This window comes from Leuresthes tenuis, unplaced genomic scaffold, assembly GCF_036924035.1.
Source record: "Leuresthes tenuis unplaced genomic scaffold, fLeuTen1.0.hap1 SCAF_19, whole genome shotgun sequence".
Classification (NCBI taxonomy): domain Eukaryota; kingdom Metazoa; phylum Chordata; class Actinopteri; order Atheriniformes; family Atherinopsidae; genus Leuresthes; species Leuresthes tenuis.
In genome coordinates, this window is record NW_027325373.1 from 10,322,571 (window position 1) to 10,339,060 (window position 16,490).

Consider the following 16,490-nt stretch of genomic DNA (forward strand, 5'->3'; position numbering starts at 1 on the left):
ACTTCGCGGGGATTCCTATGCACTCATCACTAGTTGTGTATTTCCGGTAGCAAACAGTTTACTTGACTGTGAACAACAATACGTCCGTGTTTCGTGTTGTGAATATCTGATATATCAAACATGCAGCTGCGGAGTTTGAGTAAGTTTCTGTCACAACTGTTCCAAACTGCGTCCACCCTTCTCACGCATATGAAACTCTTTCCTCGCCCTCCCCCTTCTTATAAGGCAGGCCGGAGAGACTCGCAAACTTCCACTGCAGCTCTGCGGAGACACTCTGGTTCTGTGCCTTTTTGCGCTCTGGTCGCCTCTGCAGCCCTCGAGTCTCTCCCGAAGTCTTGGAGTAAAAGCTTCCAGCCCCTCCATTTGATTAGCTTCCTGTAGTCAGACTCCTGCTCAAAAGTGGAGAGAGGGGGGAAAAGGAAGAAATCTTTCTGGTCTCAGTAGGGCTCTCTGAGGAGCGGCAAGCAGCCCTCGTCTCTGCACAGCTTCATTTCTGTTTTGTTGCGCACTGCAGCGTAAAAAGGAAAGAAAACACGCTAAAAACAAAACTGTGCGCCAGTCTGCACCCGAGTCCATACATGGTACGGATGATACGGGACTTGACGCCCAGCGCCGACTCTTCCCCTGATTCCAGGCGCCGAGTTTGGAGACACTGCGCATTGTGAGACTCCAGGGGTTCATGTACTGGAAAAATGAAGTTTTGTCCCCTCTTTCAGAGGGAAATAAGATTCTGTCCGAGGGAATTCCCACGAAGCAGGTACTAACACTTTGGAAAGCTTCAGCTCTGTGCGTAAAAGATTCAGAGTCGACTTGTGTACCATTGCGGGGCCTTTAATTTTAACCTGTGCTTGCTTTTATGTGATAACACAAATTCTATGCGTTAAAACGACGCACAAACACAGCCTTAACGCGGAGTCCTTTTGGTTTGAACAAACCGTTTGTCGTTTCGTATCATCAGTGTCCGCTCGGACCGAAGCGTTCACTTTATTTGCATCCCGCAGTAGTATCGTGCGTGAGATTTGTTTTTCTCCGTGTGATGTCACAAGAATCACGGCTTGTGTACTGAGATCAGCTGCACGCGCCAGCCGCTGCGAGGAGGCACACGCCTCCCTGTTATGAATAGCGTGATTTGCGGTCCGCGAGCCTCTCTCGAGCGGTCCCAATTCGCCTGAAGAGAATTAGATTTTAATTACAGCCATTAAAAATCAAATTTGCAATTCTGTGGGTGACCCGTTGCCTCTTCCTGATTGACAGTTGAAATCGACACTCCGGGTCCCTCTTATTCACAGCGTTTCGAGCTATTTGTAATTACAGGTAGTTGTTCCCCCCTCCACTCTGGTGTCCTGGATTGCGAAGAAAACACTATTATTCTGAGAGGCATGGGTTTAAGGGCAGGGTAAAATCAAGCCAAATTGAAATAGCTTCATTAAAATGTGCCTTTTGTTGTGGGGGCCCTTTTAACAGTTTTAACTGGGGTTTATTATCGGGACTACTTTATAAAGGAGTAGCCTTAAATAGCTTTCTGCAAATGTTTCCCGAGGATTTGTCAGCTGAAGATGAGATCGGGAAACTGATGAAGACCTGCCGTTCACTGCATGCTTTCTTGTAGGTGATCTGTGCCGAGCAGCAGAGCACACCGGGAGCCCCGCGCTGCACTGTGGACTCTAAACACACACCGATGGTGAGAGCTTTAATCCCTGTTTATGCTTTAAAATGTATGGATCATCCAGCGCGCCATCTGCGCGCGTTAGTTGACCGTTTGGCCCGCGCGCACCAATGTCATGTAGTTAGGATCAAAGATATATAATGATTATATATTTTAATGCATGAATCATGCGCGCATTGCCACAATTTAGAATAAAAAATGGCGACATCTGCAAACATGGCACTGCGGTGGAGGAGGATCAGAGTGTGTTACTGAGCTGTGCTGATGCCCTCTTGCAGTCTCACTCGGACGGAGAATCCCAGCGGTCCAACATGGAGCGGGATGACACCCGCTCGTCTCCCAGCACTCCGTCCACACCCTCCGTGTGCTCGCCGATCTCCACCACCAGCTCGGTGCCGTCAACGGGGAAGAACCTGTGCGCCAGCTGCGGTCTGGAGATCCTGGACAGATACTTGCTCAAGGTGAGAGGCCAACCCAACTGGACTTGATCTGGATGAGACTGACCGTCTTTTCTTTTCTTTTCTTTTTTTTAAAGATGTTGGCACAAACATAGTCAGATATTAGCTTGTCTGCACAAACAGGAACGAAAGACGGTGCCATGTTGACTTTTGGCTTATTTTGGATCAGACAGGCCTGCTGAATGTTTGCACTGATGTGTTGGAGTAAAAACAAAGTATTGACAACTTAAAGCTCTCTTTATTGCACTGAAAAAACAACCCCAATCAAATTCAAAACTTAGGAAGAAATAATTGAATTGATATTGCAGTGACATTTACTTGTCGTTATGGATCATTCGAAAGATGAGCAACAACATAAACAGAGACCATTAGATAGAACAGGCGGCTTGCGTTTGAGTCTGTAAGCGCTGTTATCTCCGCAGTAAAATGTTGGCTGACATAAGACGGATCTGTGTTCGGGAGACCGCAGACACAACAGGAATTTTTCGGCCTTTACTCTTTTACAGCCCCCCTGTCATTGCGCCCTGTCCTGTCGCGTGCTCCCAATCAAAACACTCGTAAACCGCGCGCAATCGTCTGTTTTTCAGGAAGTGTGAACATCACCGGTATCTATCTGACTTCACTTTGTTCTCAGTCTGCAAAGCAGAAAACCAAGAAAGTCATGACCATTACCTAAAAGACGAAAGGTTGTTTTTCATGCAGAATGATGATAGAATCTAATTAAAAAGGATGGTTTCCAAATTCAAGTGAATAAGCCTGAAAAAACCCAGCCTATAATTTCATGGTCAAACTGTCTTTTCGTGCGTTTGAGATGATTCCGTTTCTCTCCTCTACTAATAGGCTAATGTTTTTAACACTCTTTTTTATAGACTACAAGCAAAAAATGCTCATAAAACTATCCGTAAATTAAAAATGAATACAATTGAACCCAACGTATCTCACAATAAAACCTCGTGTTTGCCTCACTCTCATGCCTTCTTAAAACTAAACTCTCCTGTTAGAAAATTTAATTGGCATCTATTTTTTTCTTGCCTTAATTTTTTTCCCCAGGTCATTACGGCGTTTGTATTAAACTGCCCTAATTTAACATAATGTGTATTAACAAAACTGAGAATCTATGTGCTCATTTTTTATTTAAAATTGTTATTCAAAATAAAAGTCTAAATTAATGTAAACCATCATAAATAATTAGACCTCTTCTGGAAAAGCCGTTTTGGGGAGCATCTGTAAATCTTTGAACGAATTTCAAACATTTCGCAAGATGTATGCAGACTGGTTTGGGGTTTTATTTTAAAATGCAAAATGATTTTAATTACAGGAAGAAATGCTTTTTGCTCGGTATCAGAAAATACAAGCTGGGACATAGAATATTTTCTGCACTGCAATGGGCACTTATATGAAGCAGAAAGCAGGAGTGCTACAATAATTCTGTAATAATTAAATTAGAGATGATAGCCAGCAGCCGAAAACTGGAAAGGAAACTTAACGTAAATTTGAAGAGGAAAAAAAGGGTTTGAGGAAATATAGAAAATAAAAAACAACATAATCTAATTAAATTTAGTTACGTGTGAATATTTCAATGATCGTACCACGTTCAAATATGGATAAATTGGACTTTTAAATCGTATTTTAAGATAATTTAAATATCATAAGGCAACGTTCATCTAAATGAGACATGGAAATCTAGCCTATTAAGCTCTTCCGGGGAAATTCTAAACGATCCCGTAATTGAGCCAAATCAGCCTTTATCGTATCTGCTCTGATCAGAACAACAAAAAAAACCTCCACGGTATGGCGGTTATTTTTCAGCACAATGCAAACTGTAAGTTCATGCGCTGTTTCATTGTGCGTTTGACACGGTTGGTGTGATTTCGCAGGTGAACAACTTGATCTGGCACGTGCGCTGTCTGGAGTGCTCAGTGTGCAGGACGTCACTGCGTCAGCACAGCAGCTGCTACATCAAAAACAAAGAGATCTTCTGTAAAATGGATTATTTCAGGTAGGGTAAGTTTATGGTCGTGTTTTCAAAACACCACGTCCGCTCTCTTTCTCTCTCTCTTTTTCTCTTTGACACACACACACACACACACACACACACACACACACACACACACACACACACACACACACACACACACCACCGTGCAGCCCTTGGAGATGGATGTGGGTTGCTTCATGTTCTCCTGAAAGGCCTTTTCAGAAGCCGAAACTGTGTATCCAAATAAAAGTCTCTGCTCGCAGTGAAGAGCTGAAAGATCCGCAGTTTTGTTATGGCTATCCAAAGCACAACATCTCTCGAAGCTAAAAAAAAAAAAAAAAAAAAGAACAGCACTGTTGTTTGGGTAAACTAAGTGAGCTTAAAATAGGGAATAGTTGCCTTGTGTTTGGAGGTTATGTAAGGTATGCTTTTCTGTTTTCAGTCACGTTCTTACATCATCCACCGCTTGGATCATATCAGATTAAGGCAGTCACCTGACTTTATTTTGCTTCTTAATTTCATGTTAAACTCTAGATGTGGACGTGCTCTTGTTGAGTCTGCACGTGTGAGAGGTTTTTCCCATATAAACCCACACTATTGCCTTTCAAACACGGCAGTTAACGGCAGACTAACTCATATAACTCATACTTAATGCTCCACGCGCCACGAGGCTCGCGGTAGCTGTTTTATCACCTTGAGAGGGACACTTGAGACAAACGAAATCACCGGAAATGCCAGTTTGAATGTGTAGTTATCTGAGTTTAGTCGGTCCCCAAAGGGACACAAAGTGTGAAGTGCAAGGGAAGGTGGCTCAGTTGTGTTGTGTTGTATTCTCCTTCTTTGCTTCAATAATGGACTGGCCGTGTTTCCGTGATGTTTGTCTTCAGAGATTCGAAACACAATTTAAAAGCAACAACAAAGACAATTGATCTAATTATAACTACTGCTACTATTATATACTACTTTTTAAAAAAAATAAAAATGAGAATCAATCCTCATTTCTAATAACGCAGGTGAGGTAAAAATATACAGTTTGATCAAACCAACACTTTTGTTTGTCCATGCATCCTTTGTGTGTCTCAGTGGGTGTTAAAAGCAATGGAAGGTATGAAACTGTGTGTGTGGTACCTGAGGTTAAACTGGGTTCACACCCGCCATAGCATAATAAAACTATGTTTAGTGGCCTGGAGGTGGTGTATAGATACACGTGACTAATACTGTGTATATGTGTGTGAGAGCATGGAGCTGTAAGGGAACTTTGGTGTTTGTCTGATCAAAACCTGACACCAAGCCACCACTCTGAGGTTTATAATCACCAGCAATTAGTTGTCCTCCGACCCACACCCTCAGGCCTCCAGACCGGCAATTAGACCGCCCCGAGAGTCTGGTCAGCATGTTTCTGACGTGAATGACTCCTATCCAAAGTGAAACGTACAGACACACACGTGTGCACACACACACACACACACACACACACACACACACACACACACACACACACACACACACACACACACACACACACACACACACTCTAAAACATGTAATTGAAAACTTTAAATTGGGCAGGTTTATGATGGGAAATATCAAAACATGAATATGAAACGTTTAAATGCACATTAGCGTGAATGTACGTACAGATGATCATCCTTAACTCTCACCCGCCCTCACAGACGCAACCACACGCACACACGCAGAAATACACACTGAAATGTCTGTTTATTCATGCAGCACCTGTCAGTCATTTTGCTTTTTTTTAAAAAAACCAAACAAAATTAAGGTTGTGTTTGCACCACTGCACCATCATAACTTTTTACATGACCTGTTCCGAACTCTGGACTGTGACACACAGAGTGAACTTTACATCTAAAAAAATGGTAAAATAGAACTAAACTCTTGAATGGCTGTGAACCTCAACTGTTTTGATTCGTATTGTGTGGTGACGGTGTGTTTTGGAATGTGGCGTTACTCCATCCCTGGAAAACTGCAAGACTGCAGAAGTTTGTTTATCGTTTCGAAAGCATCTCACAGTTATTTTCGCATATTTTGATGGGTGGAAAATAAGGACAAATGCCTGTCGTTATTTCCCGAAGACCAAGTTAATATACCTAACAGTATAATGTACCGTTTGTTGTTTGATCAGCAGTCAGAACACAGGGATGCTGAATTTACTAAACATAAGAAGGTAGCAGGCGTTCACCTGTGAGAGGTTAGTGAGAGAAAACACCATTTTTCGCTGAGAAAATGACAAACAATTTCACAGACTAAACATTTGTAGCTCTAAATCTGGTTGGTTTCTGGATGCTTGCTGAAATAATTTCATGTCTGTGTGCAGTGTAGACAAAGTCAGTCGGGGCCTCTAGGATGTTAATTCAGGGATAGGTGTTGCTCTGCTGTATTCATATCACACATTGGCATCTGCAGTTTAAGTGATTAATTTGTTTAAATGGAAAACTGGACCGATAGATTAAGGTGTTATATGCTGTAGCTTAGCTCGATATAAGTCATTTTTTAAAATAGATTTCCACTTGTTGGACAGTTATTGCTGTTGTTGTATTTTCGACATTCTGATAGATCTAATCAAATCTTCCAGTTTCTCTACCTTCGTGAGATTCAAAGCTACTATTTTCCTAGGTTTAATGACCACAAGACAAAAGCATGCCATACAACAAAGTTTCACCAGTGTTTTTCAGTTTAGAAATGTTTTACCATCTAACAAGTAGAGCAGCTCTGAATAATAATGAATTAGATTTTATGTAGTAGAAGTGCTGTAGATCAAGCAGAAAAGTGTATCCTCTAGTATGTGTACAATCTCTTGTAAATTTTTTAAATGATATAATGTGTAGGTTTTGATGGCCTCATAAGTCACACTGAGAATGAGAAATGAACTATAACTGTTGCAGTAACAGCGAAGCTCTGCTGCAGGGCTTGCACAGTTCTGTAAATATAAACTGCACTCTGGGTTTAGGCCAGAATTAAACTCGGCTAAACACTGCTGCAAGTCCAGATCCTCTGGGCTGCTTTCAAGCCTCTGGAGATATTTCCTCATCTGTGTCAGCCTCTCATCTGGCTTTGGACTGACAGCTGCTTTAATGGGGCGTAATAGCAGGAAATCAGAGTGGGTTTCCCTCCATGTACATGTGAATGTGTGTGCAGGGGTGGGGTAGGGGGTAAGTCAGCATTTGGGGCAGGATAGAGCCCCCGCTGTGCCTCTCAAACCCATGTCAGGCCTCAGGGGTTTGATCTCACACACACACACGCAAACCATTTCTTTATCAGCCTCCTCCCCTTACCTCCTCTGCCTCACTCTGTAGAAACCTCATCCATGTCCGTGAGCTGCAGGCCACACAGGAAGTTGCATTGCTGCACTAATCAGGGGCTCCCTGCGATACTGACACTGTAACTAGAGTCTATGCAGGTAATGAACTTTGAGATGTGTGCACACGGGAATGTATCTCTTTATCTGTGTGCACTTGTACATTTTTTGTTAGTTTTGAAATAATAATTATTCATCAACCACCCACCTCTGGTTAACTGATTGGGTCTCCATAGCAACAAAGGCAAGCAGTGGGCACAGAGAGGATGGTTTGCATTTTAGTAAGAAGCAAGTGAATTAAAATCATAATACGACATCTGTCACACAGTTCAACACATTTAAATAAAAACTGCTCAGTTACAGTATTGAAATAGATTATTCATGCTGGCTGGAAACCAGAAAAAGAAAAGTGGTAGCAGTTTCGAGGATCAGATAATGAAAATGTCAAGGATTCCTCCTTTTTGCAGGGTTAATCTGTGAAATCCTGGTAAATATGATAAATTGGTTAAAATCTTCAAGTAAATGGATCACTTCCCCTTCTTTTCCCATCCAAGATGTCTACACGCTGACCTTGTACCATGAAACCACACAGTCAGGCAAGACCTCTCTTAGGACAAATCGAAAAGAGATTAGTAAATTCTCTTAGCACATCGGAAATAATCCAAAAAAACGTGTACCTCTTCAAGCCCCTCTTTCAGCAGCAGGTGAATTACTGTAAAAAAATAGAAGAAAATTAGGCGAAAGAAGGGGAGAAAACAGAGTTCTGGGGGAAAAGTGAGTTTTTTTATATGGGATGATGTAGGGACTGAGAGGATTGACATCTTTCCAACATAAACATCAGGTTTTTGGTGCATACACACAAAAAGTATGGGTTGAATTTGGGAGGGGGTGAAGATAGAGAAGGAGGAGGTTAAAACAAGGGATGATTTGCAGCTTTTCTGGGTTCTGTCTCAGAGCATGAAACTGACAAGCTGTCATGCTGGATTAGCCACAATGTTCTAAAATGTTTCCCTCTACTAGAAACAAGTTGAAATCACCCATAACAATTTTAAAGGACAGATGAATACTGTACAGTAAGCCACATGGTTAATTTATCTATTGCACGGCTTTAAAAGCCCATGTGTAGGAGCCATGCCGGCCATTTTTACTCCACTGCTGTCAGTAAATATTCAGATAATCTGTTTTTATTTGTTATGTCATTGAGTGTTGAATTGTTACAATTAAGGCTAAGAAAGAATGCCGATTAATGCAGAATCAGACTTGGGAGATGTCCTGTACTCCACTTTACAATATGCATGAAAATGAAACCTCTGGCTCGTACATATAAGGAGGGGTTATGAGCTTATGAGATGTCAGGGCTATAGTATGCTTTCATCCTAGACAGAATGGACTTGAGTGCACTGATAGGCTGCCAAACCCACTCACTTGGCAATGTGCCCCCGTCCTCCAGCTCTCTCTTGCTGCCATTCACATACTTCACATTGCCTCTTCCCTCAGCACTACAACTCTCTGCCTCTGTTCCTTACCTCCTCTTTGGCAGACTATGTTTCTGTTTGTTCCCCTCTGCCATTGCACTGACATCTCTCTGAATATGTTACATGTCTGGGCTTCATCTGAGCGAAAATAAAGATATATATATATATTTCAATATTAGGTTGCTGTTTATGTCCCTTCCCCCAAGACTTTTTTCAGGATGGTTACAAATCTTAGCCCCATCACACGAATTGGCAGCTGCTGACCCCAATAATGGCTCTTAACCTAACCCTAACCATCTCAAACCTAAAGCGTTCAACACCCATTAAACTCCATAATTTGCTCTTGAAGTGTGGGGCTTAAACTGTTTCATTCTTGTGTAAAAAAAAAAGGTTCTTTTTTTCCCTTCATACTCCACAGAACCTGCTGTTCAATCAGAACCTACTGTTCAATCTCAATTAAAGGATAAGTCTAGTAAGATTTAATCATTTTCTTCTTATAAAAAACCCCCAAAACAATTAAATAAGCTAAAATTCAAAATTGAAGCTCCATTGTTGCCCTAAAGTACAACCCAGCCCAGCCCAGCCCAAGTAATTTTGCAACTATTTCACTAAATGCCGTGATATTGTGCTCCTCTGTTTCGTGCCTGGCAGCATGAAAAGACACAAACTAGTCAACATGTCCTCCAATCAAAGCAATCAGATCATCATTTGTTCATGGTCTTAAATACGACCTACAAGGATGGAAGGAACTGTAAAATATTGCTCCCACGACCTAGAGGAAGAAAACGCAACTCATATAAGTGTATAACATTGGAGCTGAAATGTGACACCAGTATTCAATGACTACTTTTTCTTTTTTTTTGTTTACATTATAACATTACATTTAGTCAGTAACACAACATCACCTTATTAAAACACTATGGTTACTTCCTGGTTGGGTTAAGGCAATAGTATTATTAGATTTAGATATCAACACTTTATGGTTAGGGTTAGGGCTAAAATACCTTCTTCTTACATGGTGATTGTTACCTTCATTGATGCTATTTTTAAACGTCACATGCAGTTGCTGTTTCGACCATGAGAGGCTTCATGTTCTTCAAACATAATTATGGATAATTTTGTTCAGGTCGTTTTCAGACAAAGGAGAATCTCAAACTAATCAATAAAGATTTTGCAACTATTTAATTTTTCTGTGAGACTGGGCTGCAAAAAAACAGACACTATAGCTACTTTTAAGTCAATACATCATACATTGTCTTCATACAATACAATATTCATGAGAGGATCAAACCAATCTTCAGCTGAAACAACAGTACATTCAATTTTTGCCAAGTTTGAGTAACACTGCTAAAACTACAGTTCCCAGCTGTTAAGCCTTTAACAGGCTAAATTAGTCAAAAAGTACAGGGTAAAGGCTACAGCATCATCAGCGTTTTGTCAAGTTTTGTTGATGGTAAAACAACTTCTGCCTTTATCTGAGAAGCATAGTGTAATTAGATCTCCTGAAGTATTTGTTTCACCTCTACCCTCATGTTTTTTCTCTTTTATTTGTTTCTCAGCGTCACATTTACATCAGTTAAAAACAGGGTTATTTGAGATATTAATATCTCATGTTGCACTCATGCAGTCTTATGTCATTTGTTGATCTAAAATGTTCTTTTCCTCACCTACGGAGCCTCTTTTTCTGTAACTTGCTGGCTATTTGTCTCTCATCCACTCTCCCAATGTTCCCCTCAACCCCTGCAACCACCCACCCAGAACAGTAAATCAGGTGGTTTAAGTTTATATGCAGACGACCTCACTGTTGCTATCAGTTACAGCCTGGCAATCTAGAATGATGTCATCCTAGTCTTTCCTCATCTTCCACTGTGTGTAAAACCACCCCGGCTTGTGTGTGCAGAGTTTTTTCTTTTCCTTAGTGTCTGAGCGTGTGTGTGTGTGTGTGTGTGTGTGTGTGTGTGTGCGCGTGTGTCAGAGCCTTCATGGATCAGTCAGGAAATTGCAGGTGTTGGTTTGTTTGCATTCAAGGCTCAGCTTGCAGCCGCACTCTGGAGTCTTTTCTGAAAGCCATATCCTCCTCCAAGGTTTCTTCCTGAAAACATTTGAGATATGCCAGAAGTTTAAAATCACACACTGCACACTTTATCTTTATCAAACTACTCTCAAAGAAAAAGATGTCTGAATACTTATTTCTTTTTTTTGGTATGTCTTCTAAATAGAGATGTGATTTTTAAACTTCAGCTTAAATGTTTTTCCTGGTAATTTTGCATTTGGCCTTTGTTTCTCATTCTGTTTCACTTGTCTTTCTCTGCCACTGTTGCTCTCTCCTTCACTCCCTCACAGTAGGTTTGGTACTAAGTGTGCCCGCTGTGGGCGGCAGATATACGCCAGTGACTGGGTGCGCCGTGCGAGAGGAAACGCATACCACTTGGCCTGTTTTGCATGCTACTCATGCAAGAGGCAGTTGTCCACAGGGGAGGAGTTTGGTTTGGTGGAGGAGAAGGTCTTGTGTCGGATCCACTACGACACCATGGTGGAGAACCTCAAAAGAGCAGCCGAAAGTGGTGAGTGGCATTAGTCCAAACGTCAGCTTAAGATTCACTTTCTTACACAGTATTGTATCAAGAGGCATTTTGCAAGTGTATAACGTCCTGTATTAACTATTATTAATATTTTGATTTAATCATTTATGTCTGATGAGGCATATTTATTCACAATTTTTCAGTGATTTGATACCCATATAATTAGTAATTGTCAAAATCTGCATGCCAAATATAAATATCCCACTGCAAAAGTGCAATATTAGTACTTGTAACTCCATTACGAGTAAAAGATCTGAAAAAAGTTACTTATGTAAACATCTTAAAAGTGATTAAATGTATTCAGTTGTAAAATATTTCAATATATTTATGTAACTTGTCCAATTTCGATCGAACATCTCTGTGTCTTTCAGGCAATGGCATCACATTAGAGGGAGCAGTTCCAACAGAACAGGACAGTCAACCCAAACCGGCTAAGAGGGCGCGGACATCTTTTACTGCAGAGCAGCTACAGGTGAGACACACATCAGTCTCACTTTTTAATATCTCTTATACAATTAGCATTTCATTAATGTAGTTCGTGTTTACTTCAAAAAAATAATTTGAGTAGCAGATGTTCTTATGCTTTAATATGTTAACTCACTTTCCAGATCATGCAGGCGCAATTTGCTCAGGACAACAATCCAGATGCCCAAACGCTACAGAAGCTAGCCGACATGACGGGCCTAAGCAGGAGAGTTATACAGGTCGGTACAGTCACACTCTCGAGTTTGATCCTTTGATGCAACTATTTGCATTCTGTTTTTCTTTTAAACATTTTTTCTTGTAAATTCTTTTTACAATAGAACACAGAAAGCACATCAAATGTTGAAAGTGACACCTTTTAGTATTTGATTTTATAGCAGCTACAAAAAAATTCAGATTGTGCAATAAGAGACTTGAAAAGTAAGTGGTACTAAAAAGAATCAGCTGGACTTTGGGTATTTAAAAAAAAAGCACCTTAGAGAGGCAGAATCTCACAGAATGAAAGATTTCAGATTTCAGATTCTGTTTTCTTTGGGGCGGCGGTTGTTCAGGAGTAAGAGCAGTCTTCTACCAATCAGAAGGTCTGTAGTTTGGACCACACCATCCTGGTATTTGACCACACACCATATTCTGTATCCATTTAATCCAATTCAGGGTCTTGAGGGGACTGGATCCTATCCCAGCTGCCATTGGGTGAGAGGCAGGGTACAGCCTGGATGGGTTGCTAGTTAATCACAGGGCCACGTAGAGACAAACACCCAACAACCACACTCCCATTCACTCCAAGGGTCAGTTTAAATTAATCTAACATGTATGTTTTTGGGTGGTGGGAGTAAGCCCAAGTACCTGTAAAAAACTCACACATACACAAGGACTCCAAGAACCTTCTTGCTGTGAGGCGATGGTGCTAACCACAGCACATCCATGCACCACCTTAACTAGACTAGAAAAGCGTTATATGAGTACAGTCTATTTACCACTTTCTGGACCAAAGCCAGACTAAAAACATGGACTCTGCATCCTCTGGACTACAGAGGAAAGGGACCATCCAACTGTTATTAGTACTTACTTCAGAAAACTGCCTCTCTTTTGGGTTAGGGGTGCATTAGTGCCTGTGGAACTGGCTACTTGCATATCTGGAAAGGCACTAACAATCCTAGAAGGTATATATAGGTTTTAGAACAACATATGATCGCATCCAGTTGACATCTTTTTCAGGGAAGACTTTGCATACTTCAGCAATACAATACTTAACCGCATACGGTATCTATTATAGCAGCCTGGCTTTGTAGTAGGAGAGTCCAAGTGCTGGACTGGTCTGCCTGCAGTCCTGACCTTCCACCAACTGAAAATATTTGGTGCATCATGAAATGCAACATACGACAAAGAAGACTCAGGATGATTGAGCAGCTGTAAACATATACCAGATAAGAATGGGACCTCGTTCCTCTTCTAAAAGGTCCAGCAATCGGTCTCCTTAGTTCCCAGATGTTCACAGGCTGTTGTTAAAAACAGAAGGGATGCCACACAGTGGTACACATGCCCAGTCCCAACTTTTTTCTTTTTTTTTTTAGATGTGTTACTGCCATCTAATTCAAGATATTATTCATGAAATAGTGAAATGTCTTACTTGTTACATCTGATGTGTCTTCTATGTTCTATTATTAATAAAATACGGGTTTATGAGATTTGCAAATCATTTCATTAGGTTTTTATTTAGATTTTACAGAGTCTGAACTTTTTAATGGGATTAGAATTGTAGACCATCACAGTTGCTACTCATTAATAATTTTTGAAAAACCACCATGAACTAAATGAACATATTCTATGTGAAGAGTATAGCTCCATGATGTCTGGTTACATTGCATTCTTCATAGGTGTGGTTTCAAAACTGCAGAGCAAGACATAAAAAGCACACTCCTCAGCACAGTGGAGCTCCCCAGGGTCACCCTCAGTCTAGGATACCCTCATCGCTGCCCGATGAACTGCATTACTCTCCGTTTGGTAGTCCTGAGCGAGCACGCATGGTAGCCCTTCATGGGTACATCGACAGTGAGTTATGATTTACTCTTGTGTAGTGAATAGATGCAAAAACGTTTGAGATTTAATATTCATGTTGCTTTGTTGAAGACTAATATCTACTTGGTGTTTTTTTTTCTACATTCACCAGGTCATCCCTTCTCTGTCCTGACCTCTCAGAGTCTCCCTCATCAGGCCATGTCGCTGCCCCAGCTCCCCCTCAGCCGCTAGTTTTCCGCCATGACCCCTAACCTCTGGATCCTTACCCTTGATCTCCCATCAGTGACTCCTGCTGACCTTGTGCATATTGTGCAGGAGTCTGTGTGGAGAAAAGACTAATCTCACAGGAGCTCTGCCCATTCCTAAACAAACTGAAAGAAGTGAAAAAAAACTAAGACGCATCTTTGCTCTTTTCTTTCTGAGGACTGAAAGAAGATCTGGAAACCTGCAGCCAGTCTATGAAAAATGACAGTCAAGCATTTATGACTAGCAGGAACTCACAGACTTTATTTGAAACCACCAAATGGACCCATTTTGCTTCATGTGTACAGCATCCTCCACTCTGCTCACTCTAACTTGAAGATGAGGGATGAAACTGATAAAGGAAGCAGGACTGAAGCTTTTTGAGCGCTGTCAGAATACTGAGGATAAATTTGAAATTTACTGTGACCCAATGGACAGGGCACACACAATAAACAACATTAGAGGTAAGACTCCTCCCTCTTTTCTCTCTAAGCAACCATGAAGGAAACCCAAATGTTAACAGCATTTTATGTACTTTTGAACTGACTATTGACTTAACGACAGTTCCTAATCACTTTATTGCTAAATTATCCACTGAAATTAGGCGTAGAATTAGATTTTTGTTAAAGAATTCAAACATTATGTGCCTTATCTTTGCCATTGTTAAAGGAAATTAAAATGTGTACTCATTGCTGAACAATTATTTGGATGTTTTTGAAACTTAAAGTGTTGTATGATTTCTGAGGGTATCAAATCATCTCAAATCTTGAGAAAAATTACTTAAAGGAAATGACTAACTATGTCCACAGACTCTGCACTAGCAGTTTACTTGTTAGAATGAAAAAAAAAACTTAAAGTAAAATCAAAACGCGTCATAAAACTAAGATTTATGAATTACTGAATTGCAACCAGGAGTTACAATCCTTTTAACAGTGTAAAGACTGAGATGAGCATATAATCAATGCTACACATACCTGCAACATCAGACATGTTACTTTTTCCAAACAGTTGTGGTGTCACTAATTTATAATTTATAGGGTTGCTTGTTCAGCCTGTGTGTGTGTGTCTCACACAACGAGGGAAACTGAGTATTGGTACAATATAGACAGTATAAAACTGACTGGGTTTGTACATAGTAAGACGTGTGTGCATGTGTTTCTGTGTGTGTACTGGCAGGGGTAGCGAGTGTGCATCTGTATTTTAGTGCCATGACCATTGTGTGAAGAACAGGATCCAACATGACCTCAAAGTCTTTGTATTTATTGAGATGGTAAATCCCTGTAAAGCACTTTTCCCTCTCTGAAATGGTTTTGTTTTGTCAAAAAACAAAAAATGAAACAAAAGGTTTATTTGATAGACTGTGCGTCATAAATGTTTTGTGTAATAAAATGCAATGAAATAGTGTCATATTCTAGTGTCTTTTTTTGGGGGGGATCATTTCCAAGATTAAATCAGCGAAGCCCTTTTAATTTGACCCAACAACACGTGAGGCACAAAGTACGGAAATGTGAGCACAATCAAGAAAAACTTTTAAATGTAAAAATATAAATAAAATGAATAAATACGCTGTAACTGCGAGTATCATTTTGTATGACTCTGTTTTACTTTGCTTCTTGTGCTGAGGGCATTTAAATTCTTTAGTTGTAGGTGGAAGTTTCTGATTGTTGTTGGATGTGTGGCTTGAAGCAGGGAAGTTGCATCATGGCAACGATTACATTAGTGCAAATTACACCTGCCTTTAAAAAGTTTTAACAGTCTCATAACTTGTTTATGTTCAGATGTCTGCTTAAAGTTAGTTAAGGGGTTGGGAGGCTCAACTAAATCTGCAAATGAGATTTTATGGAGAAACGTGACTAAGAAAGCACAGTCCTTGTAAATGTCAACTACACTTCAGTTATAGATGTATAATGAGCAGCATTTTGTTTAAAGGGACATGCACTGTGCATATTCTGCTAATCTTTATCTTTAACAGAACACTTAACTTTTTTATTGATGGCCTACTGCTTCATTAAAGCCTCATTGCAGTGTATCATACTATCGACTTACACTCCAATCAAATGTGACAGGCAAATAATTTGAATGTTATCTACTTTTCTGTTTACGGGACTGTGTAAACTCTAAAATAATCCTATATGGGGTAAAAACTGCATCAAATCTGTCTCACACCCACTGAACTGTATTTAATTGGACAACATATACTGAATTCATGACCCAGGGTTGAACTGGTTACCTTTTCAGTCACATAATGAACCCTTCTGAATGGTAGATAT

General features: G+C 40.4%; 1 protein-coding gene across 3 annotated transcripts; it reads left to right on the plus strand.

The window, feature by feature from the left end:
• The first annotated feature begins 242 nt into the window (after positions 1-242).
• On the plus strand, positions 243-15,622 carry lhx6a (LIM homeobox 6a). Of its 3 annotated transcripts, XM_072372217.1 has the most exons (9): positions 243-757; positions 1,610-1,681; positions 1,945-2,127; positions 4,002-4,123; positions 11,237-11,457; positions 11,847-11,947; positions 12,084-12,179; positions 13,836-14,010; positions 14,129-15,622. In XM_072372217.1, the coding sequence occupies exons 1-9, from the start codon at positions 680-682 to the stop codon at positions 14,206-14,208; spliced, it is 1,128 nt and encodes a 375-aa protein (XP_072228318.1). In that variant the 5' UTR covers positions 243-679; the 3' UTR covers positions 14,209-15,622. The 3 variants fall into 3 exon arrangements, with proteins under 3 accessions (XP_072228318.1, XP_072228319.1, XP_072228320.1); XM_072372218.1 differs by lacking the exon at positions 1,610-1,681; XM_072372219.1 differs by lacking the exon at positions 14,129-15,622 and having other exon boundaries at positions 13,856-13,958.
• The last annotated feature ends 868 nt before the right edge of the window (positions 15,623-16,490 follow it).

Excerpts from the sequence above, each read along its gene's own strand:
- lhx6a (XM_072372217.1), top strand. The coding sequence starts at position 680 with ATGTACTGGAAAAATGAAGTTTTGTCCCCTCTTTCAGAGGGAAATAAG. Across the intron at positions 758-1,609 it reads AGGGAATTCCCACGAAGCAG|GTGATCTGTGCCGAGCAGCA; the intron begins GTACTAACACTT and ends GCTTTCTTGTAG. Across the intron at positions 11,948-12,083 it reads TTACTGCAGAGCAGCTACAG|ATCATGCAGGCGCAATTTGC; the intron begins GTGAGACACACA and ends CTCACTTTCCAG.